This window comes from Myotis davidii, unplaced genomic scaffold, assembly GCF_000327345.1.
Source record: "Myotis davidii unplaced genomic scaffold, ASM32734v1 scaffold551, whole genome shotgun sequence".
In the NCBI taxonomy this organism is placed as follows: Eukaryota; Metazoa; Chordata; class Mammalia; order Chiroptera; family Vespertilionidae; genus Myotis; species Myotis davidii.
The window spans coordinates 1,642,425-1,654,861 of NW_006283788.1; the positions used below are offsets into that span (position 1 = coordinate 1,642,425).

The following is a 12,437-nucleotide window of genomic DNA, read 5'->3' on the forward strand; positions in this document are numbered from 1 at the left end:
GCTGTGTTCTCCTGACCTCTCCTTGGCCTTTGACACTAGGCATCACCCTCCTGACACCGTGTTGCTGCATGCCCATCCACACCTCTGTCTTCCAGCTCAGGCCTGTGTGTGCCCAGTCAGCTCCCAGATGCCCTAGACCCCTCAGACTCTATGTGCCCCAAGGACTTTATCGTCTTATCTAATACCCCCCATCTGCTGCTGCCGCCATGGTGGCTCCACCTCCTACCCGGTCACCCTGATGGGAAAACTGGGAGACATTTTCAGCTCCCTGCTCTCAATCCCACACTCACCTAGTCCTGCCCCTTCTACATCAGAAACATTTCTTGCACCATCCCCTCATTCCCATCCCCATGGCCACTGCCCTGGCCATGACTAACCCTTCCTGCCTGGACCATGGCTCCTGCCTCCTCCGGACTCTCTGGACTTCTAGTCTCACCCCCTATTGATCACTAGAGGAACCACCCTCTGAGCTTCCCAGTCCAAATCCATCCCTCTGGAACAGCTCTGACCACACAGTCTCTGTCTTCTCCTGCACAACAGCCCTTCAAGGGTCGGAACTAGAGAACTCCTACTCATCCTTCAATGCCCTAATACCAGTGTTCCCTCCTCCAGGAAGATTTCCCCCTTGGAGCTCTGGTGCCTCACTCTGGGCTCTTCCAGGTCCCGGTTCTGACTGTATGGGGGGGCTACGGGGTGTTTATGTCCAATTCTGCCTCCTTCACCCCAGGAAACGCCTACTCCTCCCTCGGGGCCCCAGCTGTTTGCCCCTCCTCCAGGAAGCACTCCCCGCCCAGGAGGCCCTGCACTCACCGCAGGTTGGTTTTCTGCACGGAGAAGCAGTACTCGTTGATGCCGGTGGTGGGCATGCGGCTGCGGAGCACATCCTGGGCGGTGGGGATGTAGCCCTCCTCGGTGATGCGCTCCAGGTGTGACAGGTAGCTGGGGAACAGGGAGCCCTGAGCCTGGCCCCGCAGACTTCCTTGGCTTCTCAGACCGCCCCCCCGCCAGGACCCCGTGAGGACCCTGCTAGGGGAGAGCCCCCCACAAGGGGCCAGGATCTCTGGGGTCTGCAGGAGCCCCAGGAGCACCACCCCGAGGCCATGGGAGCCCTGGGAGAAGCAGCTTCACCCCTAAAGCAGCTTGACCCCAAGGATGGTGTGACCCCGAGAACAGCAGCGCTGCAGAGGGGTGTCATCTTGGGGGCTGTCACCAGGAGTGACACCACCCCGGGCATCCACCATCATCCCTGGGACAGTATTACCATGTGATGATGAGCAGTGTCACCCAAGAAATGGTGTCCCCTGGGGCAGATTCACCCTAGCAGCTGTGTCACCCCACCAATGACATCACCCCCAAAACAGGGTCACTCCAGGGACAATGTCACCCCAGAGACAATGTCATCCCAAAACAACCTCACCCAGGAACAACGTCAACCACCGCACAGCCAGCTGATGCCCAGCAGCCAGTCCCCGGGGTGGGAGCCGGCCCCCTGGGACCCCCTCTGTGCAGGTGCAATCCTGGCACTGGGTCTCTGCTGGCTGCCTCTCCAACCTGCAGCTGTGCCCAGCTCGCCCCCCACCCCACACCCTGTACCCCGCACGGCCGCCATGACCCCAGACTCACTACACTGCCGAGTCCAGCAGGTGGAACTCGCGCCGGCGCTCGTAGCAGGCCCGGATGCCGCCGTCACTCCACAGACACTGCATGGCCACCGCGTAGCGCTTCTCAAAAGTGGTCACTTTGTAGGGGTCCTGGCTCATGACCAGGCTGGCGTAGTTCTGGAGGGAAGGACGGGGCTGGTCAGAGCAGCCTCCTGATATCCCAGCCAGGCCCTCCCCCTCCTTTCTCGGCTGCCTCTCCTTCCTCCCCGTGCGCACCCTGCCCATCCCCACCCGTTGTCTCCTCTGAGGCGCTCCTTCATGCATTTGCCCACGGAGGGAGCGAGGCGGCAGAGTGCTGCCCCAGCACCAGGGCAGCAGAGAAATGAGCTCCGGGGGACCATGGCCCCTGTGCACGGAGGCCTCCTGCCTGCGGGGCTCCCCCTCCTCACAAGCACTGGTTCCCTGACTCCCAGGAGACAAGTCCCTACAGATGTCCCCAGTTTACGGATTAGGCTACTGAGGCACGAGGAGCACCTTGCCCAGGCCTCACCCTGAGGGAGGGCACATGACAGCCCCGGGGGTGGGGACCGGGAAGGCCTGGGGGTGTGAGGATAACCCTGTATCGGATCAGTGAGCGGCTCGCGGCCTCTTACGGCCGGGTTTTGTCCACCACCCATGTCCTCCACAAATCCCTGAGTGTAAGTCCTAACCCGGAGGACCGCAGGCTGGGGCTGTATTTGAGGATGGGGGTCTTTACGGAGGTGATCCAGTTCCGATGAGGTCACTAGGGTGGGTCCTGATCTGATGTATGACTCGTGTCCTTATAGGAAGCGAGTAAGGACAGCCATGTGAGGACACGGAGAGAGGCCCTCTGCCAGCCAAGGAGAGAAGCCTTAGGAGAAACAAGCCCCGCCAACACCCTCACCTCAGGCGTCCAGCCTTCAGACTGTGAAAGAATAAATTTCTGATGTGTAAGCTCCCCAGACTGTGGCACTTGGTGACGGCAGCCTGAGCAAACTAATATACAGCCTGAAAATACATTAACTTCAAAGTTTTAAAAAGATGATTAAGAATTTTAGAAGTAAAAATTAAGAGACACATCCTTCTAAAAATTCAGAGTAAAATGTATATTCAGGGAAGGCCCTGAATAGTCCTTAATGTGCTTTGAAGGAAGTGACTATGGGTCCTTCGCTCTTAAAACACAGGAGACTGGGAACGAGACAGTGAGGCCCACTCACGCCATTTCTAATTAACACATGAAAAAGAAATAAAAGGTCGGGTTTGCAATGGGAGAAATTACATGTGGTTATGCACAGACGATACGGCTTTGTGTAGAAAATCCAAAATAGTCTGTAGATAAACTGTTAGAATAAACAAGTGAACTTAATGGGGTCCCCAAATGAAAGATCAATAAATGAAAATAAGATATGTGTCTGTATACTAACCACTAACTAGTGGAAATTTTTAAGAATTTAAATCGCATTTATAGTAGCATCAAGAGCTAGCAAATACCTAGGAATAATCTAACCATAGATGTGAAAGTAAGAAAGCGCTTATATCCAGAATATACAAATTATAGAATTTGCTATAAATCAGTAAAGAAAAAAACTGAGGAATTGTACTTTTCTAAGTGGGGAAAAAGGCAAAAGATTTGAACAGTTGCTTCACAAAAAAAGAGTATCCAAGTGTCCAACAAACATATGAAAAGGTACATGAGCTCATTATTCATCAGAGCAATGGAAATCAAAACCACAATGAGCCCAGCTGGCGTTGCTCAGTGGTTAAACATCAACCTATGAACCAGGAGGTTATGGTTCGATTCCTGGTCAGGGCACAAGCTTGGGTTGCAGGCTCTGATTCCCAGCGTGGGGCGTGCGAGAGGCAGCCGATCTATGATTCTCTCTCGTCATTGATGTTTCTACCTCTCTCTCCCTTCCTCTCTGAAATCAATAAAAATATATTTAAAACAAAAACAAGAACCACAATGAAATGCCACCAAGCACCCACCAGAATGGCTTAAATCAGTGGTTCTCAACCTGTGGGCCGTGACCCCTTTCGGGGTCGAACGACCCTTTCACAAGGGGTCGCCTAAGACCATCGGAAAACACAGATATAATTACATATTGTTTTGTGATGAATCACTATGCGTTAATTATGTTCCATTTGTAACAATGAAATTGGAGGTCACCACAGCATGAGGAACTGTATTAAAGGGTCGCGGCATTAGGAAGGTTGAGAACCACTGCCTTAAATGAAGTGACGGCAACTTCAAGTGTTGCTAGGACAGGGAGCAACCGGAGCTCTGCTGGGAGGCGTGTGACTTGCTACAATTACTTGGAAAACAGTGTCTTCTACGTGTTCCTTCTTGGTAGACACCCAGCAGAAATATGCAAATGACCCAAAAGTCAGCAGCATTAGAATGGACAAATAAACTGACCGTCGTCCCCAAAGATAAATAAATCACAGACATACGGCACCAGAAGCCAGACGTAAAAGATCATTCCAGAAAATTCGAGAATTTAAAAAATAGGCAGCTCATACATGTCGATGAAAGATGAGACGTGGTTATCCTTAGGGGGAGCCCCTGTCCCATCTCTAAAATGGGGTGATCGCTGAAAGGGGTTGTTGTGAGGATTAAATGATCATATCACCACTCACTACTGAGCCCAGACTGCATTCCAGGCACTGTTTTGAGAGCTTTCAGCACCTTTAATTGATCACATTCTCACATCAGCCCTGGGAGGTAGGAACCACAGGCCTCCAGTCCCTCTTCCAACGTCCTTGGACCACCTCATATTCACAAACCAGATGCTTCCAGGTTTTAGGAAGGGAATGTGACCTCGCCCCTGTTCACATGGCCATTATAAAAAACAACCAAAATGATGTGGCCACTATGGAAAACAGTATGGAGGTTCCTCAAAAAGTTAAAAATGGAGTCACCATATGACCCAGCAATTCTCCTTCTAGGTGTTCATCCCTAAAAAATGAGAAGCATATTGTGGTCCATAAGTGGAATAGTATTCAGTCTTTAAAAAGAAGGAAATTCTTGCCCTAGCTGGTTTAGCTCAGTGGATAGAGGGTCCCAGGTTCCATTCCAGTCCAGGGCACATGCCCGGGTTGCGGGCTCGATCCCCAGTAGGGGGCGTGCAGGAGGCAGCCGATCTATGATTCTCATCATTGATGTTTCTATCTCTCTATCCCTTTCCCTTCCTCTCTGACATCAATAAAACTATATTTTTTTTTAAAAAAAGGAAATTCTTGTCAAGTATATGGTCATCTAGCCACTATTCTGTATATCTAAAACGAATACAAAATAATATTGAATGTAACTGTAAAACTGAAAAATAAAATAAAAGCCCAGCTGGTGTAACTCAATGGTTGAGCATAGACCTATGAGCCAGCGGGTATTCTCACATCAGCCCTGGGAGGTAGGAACCACAGGCCTCCAGTCCCTCTTCCAACGTCCTTGGACCACCTCATATTCACAAACCAGATGCTTCCAGGTTTTAGGAAGGGAATGTGACCTCGCCCCTGTTCACATGGCCATTATAAAAAACAACCAAAATGATGTGGCCACTATGGAAAACAGTATGGAGGTTCCTCAAAAAGTTAAAAATGGAGTCACCATATGACCCAGCAATTCTCCTTCTAGGTGTTCATCCCTAAAAAATGAGAAGCATATCTCGAAAAGATATGAGCACTCCCATGTTCATGGCAGCACTATTCTCAATAGCCAAGATGTAGAAAAAACCCAGATGAATGGATAAGAAAATGTGGTCCTTGTAGGGGGCTGGGGGTAAGAGATCAACCGAAGGACTTGTATGCATGCGTATAAGCATAACCAATGGACACAAGATATGAAATTATTTCACATTCCATGGTATCCCTAGGACTTAAGTTCATTGGTGTATTTGTCTAAGAATAAGGATTATTATTAGAAGCAATCTAATGGCAATGTCATGCAACCCTAACTCTCTGTTGTTGAAGAGTTTTATTTTAAGGCCCAGAGACATGGGGTTAAGGTCAGTGACAGGCAAAGTCTTTTGAAGTATACCAAAGGCACTAAAGAAATCAGTTGAGTATTCAGGAGGAACTGACATCAAATGCAGAATAAAAGCCCAGCTGGTGTAACTCAATGGTTGAGCATCGACCTATGAACCAGGAGGTCATGGTTTGATTCCCAGTAGGGAGCGTGCAGGAGGCAGCCCATCAATGATTCTCTCTCATTATTGATGTTTCTCTCTCTCCCTCTCCCTATCTGAAATCAATAAAAATATTTTTAAAATAAAATAAAAATAAGGAAATTCTACAACAGGTGTCCACGTGGGTAAACTTTGAGGACCTCGTGTTAAGTGAGATAAGCCAGCCATAAAAGAAAATTACTACACTACCCCATTACGGGAGGCACCCTGAATAGGCAGACTCAAGGGAACAGGGAGACGGGCTTGGGGAGGGGCCACGTGCAATCGCTAGTCAGGTAGGATGGCAAGGTCGAGTTTCCCTCAGTAGGACGGATCTTCTAGAGCCCTGCAGCCCATCCTTCCTCCAGCTAATACCGTACCTGCACCTAAAATTTGAGAGGGTAGATCTCATGTTGAGTATTCTTACCACAATAAAATAATGTGTGTTCTTAAAAAGGAGGTGTGGCCCTGACCGGTTTGGCTCAGTGGATAGACCGTCGGCCTGCGGACTGAAGGGTCCCGGGTTCGATTCTGGTCAAGGACATGTACCTTGGTTGCAGGCACATCCTCAGTAGGGTGTGTGCAGTAGGCAGCTGATCAATGTTTCTAACTCTCTATCTCTCTCCCTTCCTCTCTGTAAAAAATCAATAAAATATATTTTAAAAAAGGGGGGGGAGGGTGTGATGCATGAATTGCACAGCAGCCTTTTCCTGCAGTCATCTGTGCATTGTATTAATATTTCCACAGGGGAACGGCCATTGGTTCAGGATCCCCACACCCAAGGGGTCCAAGGGATGAGCTCTGGGGAGGCATGGGGGACCTGTGAGGGGGGCAGGTGGGGACCCCCCCCCGTGGCACCCACGTGGCAGCCCCAGGACGCTCACCTTGCTCTCGGGCCTGCTGAAGGAGATCTGCAGCTGGTCCATGGCCTCGATCATGGCCCGCATGGACGCGAAGATGTTCTGGTAGACCAGCGGCCGGAAGCCCTTGCGGTCCTCCTCCGAGTAGCCAGCCCCGTGGATGATGCGCATCTGCTTGATGAACGTGCTCTTCCCGCTCTCACCTGGGCCTGCGGACACGAGCCATCGCTCAATCTCAGCCCGGACTTCCTGCGTTCAAACCCCCGGGCCCAGGCCACACTATGACCGTGGTGAGCGGCCTCCGCTTCTGCCTCAGTCTCCCTGCCTGTGCACCATGGATCTCCATAGGCCCTGCCCGCGCCTTCAGTGTGAGGGCGACATGCGTTCAGTGTAAGGGGCTCCTGGGAGGGTCTGCAAACGGTGGCCCTCCGGCCACATCCAGACACAGCCTGTCTGTGCACAGCTGGGCAGTTTTTACAGTTTGTATGTTTTTTTCTGTTTCTGATACTTTTTATGGTTCTGGTTTTTACTTTGAAAGGAATCAAAAGAAAATTGTTTCATATCCTGTGAAAATTATATGAAATTCAGGTTTCAGCGTCTATCAATAAAGTTTTATTGGCACACGACCACACCCATTTGTGTTTGAATGGTCTATGGCTGTTTTCTCCCTGTAGAGCACAGACAACCAGGAGGCCCTGGGAGGCTGGAGGGGAGGGAAGGGAGGCGGTGATAGAGCAGCGGTTCTCAGCCTGTGGGTCGCGAACCCTTTGGGGGTCGAACGACCCTCTCACAGGGGTCGCCTAAGACCATCGGAAAACACATATAATTACATATTGTTTTCGTGATTAGTCACTATGCTTTAATTATGTTCAATTTGTAACAATGAAAATACATCCTGCATATCAGATATTTACATTAGGATTCATAACAGTAGCAACATTAGTTATGAAGTAGCCACGAAAGTAATTTTATGGTTGGGGGTCACCACAACATGAGGAACTGTATTAAAGGGTCGCGGCATTAGGACGGTTGAGAACCACTGTGCTAGAGGGAAGGGACAGGGCAGGTCATGCAGGGCCTTGGGGGAGGACTTGGACTTTTGCCCCAGGGAGGTGGGAGCCCTGGAGGGCTGTGGACAGAGGGATGGGCGTGACTCAGGTGCTCATATGCGTCCTCTGATGGCTGCGGTGGGCGAGGACAGGCTGTGGGGTACCAGGGCCGAGAGGCACCGGGATGGGGTGGATGCAGGAGCTGGTGAGATGTTTGGGAGACAGAATCAACAGTCCTAGCCTTGCTATGAACCAGAATGGGGAGAGGGGCCCTTGCAGGGCCAGCTGCAGAGCTGACAGGGCCAAGTGCAAGGCGAAAACCTCAGGACCTTTCTGAGTGAGGGCACTGGGGGCCGCCCAGGCTGTTCACACTCAAAGCCAGCCGTGGGCTTGTGATATCAATTCTGGAATCTTTAAGGGCCCCGGACCAGAAGCTCCAAGGCTCCGCTCCCGGCTGTCTGAGCTCCAGAACCTCCCTCTCTCTCCGTGCCTCTGTTTTCTGTCTGTAAAATGGGTGTGACAGCCAGGTGGGAGGTGCAAGCCCAGAAGGCTCCTCCAGTATCTGGTCAACCTGCCTGGCTCCTGGGGGACACAGGTGTGGGGGCTTTCCAGGGACTAAAGGGGGGACTGCAGCAGGAGGAACTGGAAAAGCAGCAAAAAGGGAAGGGGTGGCCTGGTGGAGCCAAGAAAGAGGAAATGGGAGCAGAGGGGGGAGCAGGGAGGAGGGTGGGGAGTGCGGGAGGCAGGAGAAGGAAGGGACTGCCTTGCATCAGCCCCCAGGGGTATCCTGTCCCTGCCCCCCGCCCCCGCCAGCACATCTGAGGGTGACAAGGGCAGGTCAGAGGTGGCACCGGGGGTTATAAGTCCACGGGAATCAGGGCCTCAGAAGAAGAGACGCTGTTGTGTTGCCATACAGGACGTTAGCCGGGGGGAGTGGGGGAAGCGGGAAAGCTGGCTGCGGTGCCCCGCGCTCATCGCCAGCTTTTGTTCATGGTCCTGGGGAGTCTTTGCTGTGTGGTAAGACTCAAATCCCCTGGAGTCTTCAGGGATAAAAGGCTCCAGGTCTGCAAGTTACAAACAGTTCAGAAAAAAATGACTATGTGCCTATTAACTATATAGTAAAGAAATGACAGCTGTAATCATGCATCCAATAAATCATGCGTGTACATACACTTCCATGTAGCATATACATGTTATATATTTGGGGGAGGAGAATAAAGGGGATGTGGTCCAATGCTAACATTTACAGTCCTGGCCAGCTAACTCCGTTGGTTAGAGCATCGCCAGGATGGGCCAGGTTGCAGGTTCAATCCCCGGCCAGGCCACATACAAAAAGCAACCAATGAATACATAAGTAAGTGGAACAACAAATCAATGTTTTTTTTCTCTCTCTCCCCCTACCCCTCTCTCTCTCTAAAATCAATAAATTAAAAAGAAAAAAATGTTGTAGAAGAAGCCAGGCACAACGTTCCTGTAAGTCGGAACGCATTTTAAAACAAGCTAAGAAGGGAAAAATGGCGCTGCAGGTCTGTAAGAGCTGAATGTGGGGGACGCTGCTTGGGAGCAGAGGGCACCCTGTGTGCTATCTTTAAACTTTTCTGTAGATCTAAAATTACTCCCAAATAAAAAGTTTTCTTTAAAAGAAACAAACCAAAACACCTTACAGGTCCCACAGGCCCCTAATCTGGAGCTCTCCAAGGTGGGGCCGTGTGCCTCGGATTCTGGAATTCCTTGAATTTCAGGAAGAGGACATGTCAAGCTCACTAAATAGTCCGGAAGTGAAACATCTAGACGTCGCGGTCAGCGATAGAAACCCCCGGCCTCGCTTCCCATGGAGGAACCTGGGGAAGCTCCAGGCTTCAGAAGTTTGGCATCAGGGGTGGCAGCAGTGGCTGGGCCCTGAGAGCTGAGGGCATGAAGCACCAGCTCACCTGAGCCTCACTCTCTTTGCTGTTAATCCTCATCCGAGGATATTTTCCATAGATTTGTAGAGACAGTGGAAGGAAAAGAGGGAGCGGGGAGAGAGGGAGAGACAAAAAAAAAAAAGAGAAACATTGCCCTAACCAGTTTGGCTCAGTGGATAGAGCATCCACCTGCGGACTGAAAGGTCCTGGGTTCGATTCCGGTCAAGGGCATGTACCTTGGTTGCGGGCACATCCCCAGTGGGGAGTGTGCAGGAGGCAGCTGATCGATGTTTCTCTCTCATCGATGTTTCTAACTCTCTCTCCCTCTCCCTTCCTCTCTGTAAAAATCAATAAAATATATTAAAAAAGAAAAAGAGACACATCGATTTAAGACAGACACACCAATTGGTTGCCTCCCTCAGGCACCCCCGATCTGGGCAGGGATCAAATCCGCAACACAGGTACATGCCTTTGACCGGGGACGCGAACCCTCGAACCTTTGGTATGTGGGTGGGCGCTCTAACCATTGAGCACACTGGCCATGGCTGGACCCCAAGGTAGGGAAACTGAATCCCAGATGTGTTGAGGGGACTGCCTTGGGCCAAACCCGGTTCTGTCTGAGTCCAGAGCTCACGGGCTTTTAAATGATCACACCAGCAGCTCCAAATGTGCTGCCTAAATGATGACAATTATAACAGCAGTTGGCATCATCTTCATCATCGCAGTGGGCATGGCTTAATTCTTGGCATCTGCCAGGACAGGGACAAGGCGCCCTGTGCGTGCCCTCGGTCCGTCCTCCTAAGGCTCCTGCTGTTTGTCCATTGACAGAGGAGACGCGGGGCTCGGCGAGGTGACATGCCTTCCCCAGGGTCACATGGCTGGGGGAGCAGCAGAGGACTGAAGCCAGGCCCTGGGGGCCCTGCAGCCACAGAACGGGACAAGGCCAGCCCGGAGGCCCGGGGACGTCCACAGACCTGGTAAGTGACCTTTCTACAGACACTCACACTGGACGGCCCCTCCGAGTGCCTCCGGCGACGGCAGAGACCTGTGGCGGGGGCCGCTCCCTCTGACCTCTCGACTGCCTTCCACCTCTCCGCCCTCGGGCCTCCTCCCAAAGTAGACAACCCAGGTCTCAGGAAGCAACAGCTGGCACCATTGCAATGCACTGATTTTTCCTTCCTTCTCATCTCTTCTGTTTTATTGAAGAAGAAAAAAACACATCTGGTCTCTACCCACAACATGGATTTTGTGACTCATGAATGGATCACAGCCTGAATTCTGAGGAACTCACTCCACGGCTGGAACCCCTCTTGGCCGCCCATGCCAGTCCTGGAGCCACGAAGGGCCCTGGAACGTCTCCAGCCCGGCTCCTGGTCAGCCTCAGGAACCCCCGCGTGGGGCCGGGGGCTGTGGGGGCAGCTGCATCCACCTGGCGGGCCTTGCCGCCCAGACGGGAAGTGATACTTCCCCCAGGGATGGATGAGGAAGCGGAACCCAGCAGCTGCCCGGAGGAGCGGGCCAAGCTCCAGGGCATCACGAGACAGCATGTGGCTCCTGCCAGAGGGAAGGCAGTCCCAGACTCCCCCGCCCGGGAAGTGGGGTTCCTGGGGTACAGGAGCCAGTCTGGGCAGCAGGGAGTGGGGGGGGGGCAGGTGGCTCAGCTTCTATGTCCAGCTCTGGCTCAGACTGGCCACTGACCCCGACCAATGCTGCCACGGCCCTGGGCCTCGGTTTCCCTGTCTGTCCCTGGGGTTCTGTGGCTTCTCTCTCCTGAGGCACGTTCACAGGCCAGTCAAACACACGGACTTGGAACTGGAATTCTGGGCTCTGCTCCTGGCTGTGTGACCTTGGGCAAGTCCCTTCACCGCCCTGGCCCTTGGTGTCCCCATCTGGGGTTATGGACAGAGCTGGCTTCATTCTGACTGTTCCCCTCCCCAACGCGGTGATCACTTCCTGTCATGGACAGACAATCTTCCCCTCCCACCCTGTGGCCCCGTGGCCTTCATCCTCAAAAGGATCAGCAAACCTTCAGGAAAAAATAACTTCTTTGCAAGAAGGGCGGGAGGTGTGGAGGCGGCCTCAGGGCAGGGATGGATGGGGTGGTCGAAAGCAGCCCACAGGGCAACACCAGTGCTTGGGGACACACACAGCCCCTCTCCCTGCTCCCGTCCCCACACCAGCAGAAGGGCGTCCTGATTTGGGGCTGGCTGTGCAGCGGTCAGAGTGGTGTTGGGCAAGGGACCTTCCCCACTCCAGAAAGATGGTCCAGCTCTGGGGCAAACTCTGCCCCTGAATCAGGACTGACTGACTCATCCATTCAGTTGTTCACTCATTTACGAAGCAAGCACGAGGCATCTACTGTATGTCAGGCTGGTTGTCCTCTGGGCTCGTTGCTGGGGGTTCAGGAGTAAATGAGACAGACATGGTCCCCACTCTTGCACGGTTTGCTCTATAACTGGAGGAGGCAGACCATAAACAGGTAAACACTGAAGAGTGTCAGTGAGTGAAAAGTCAAGTCAAGGACGGAAAGGGATGAGGCTGCCCGTGTAGCCACGGAATTCAGGGAAAACTTCTCTGAGGAGGTAAGCTGAGCTGGGACCTTGCTTGAGTGAGAGTGCCAGCCGTGCAAAGGCTGGGGTGACACTGAGAGCTCTTGGCAGGAGGAACGGCAAGTGCAAAGGTCCTGGGGTTCAGATAAATGAGCTTGAAATGTACAAGGAAAGATCACAAACATCAGTAAAGCCCTAGACATGAAAAAGGACTAAAAACAAAGGGTTAAAGAAGGGCCCTAGCCAGTCTGGCTCAGTAGATAGTGCGTTGGCCTGAAAACTGAAGGGTCCCA

At 52.2% G+C, this 12,437-nt stretch overlaps 1 protein-coding gene across 5 annotated transcripts in view; it reads right to left on the reverse strand.

Moving 5' to 3' along the window:
- The window catches only part of GNA15 (guanine nucleotide binding protein (G protein), alpha 15 (Gq class)), a 25,915-nt gene that overhangs the window by 7,470 nt on the left and 6,008 nt on the right, over positions 1-12,437 (reverse strand). For 4 of the 5 annotated variants that reach the window (XM_006754083.2, XM_006754082.2, XM_015567362.1 and 1 more), the window contains exons 2-4: positions 6,667-6,851; positions 1,624-1,778; positions 811-939 (exon numbers count right to left, since the gene is read on the reverse strand). In XM_006754083.2, the coding sequence (XP_006754146.1) occupies positions 811-939; positions 1,624-1,778; positions 6,667-6,851 (469 nt within the window). The remainder of the gene's footprint in view (positions 1-810; positions 940-1,623; positions 1,779-6,666; positions 6,852-12,437) is intronic. The other variant, XM_015567375.1, reaches the window with a different exon arrangement.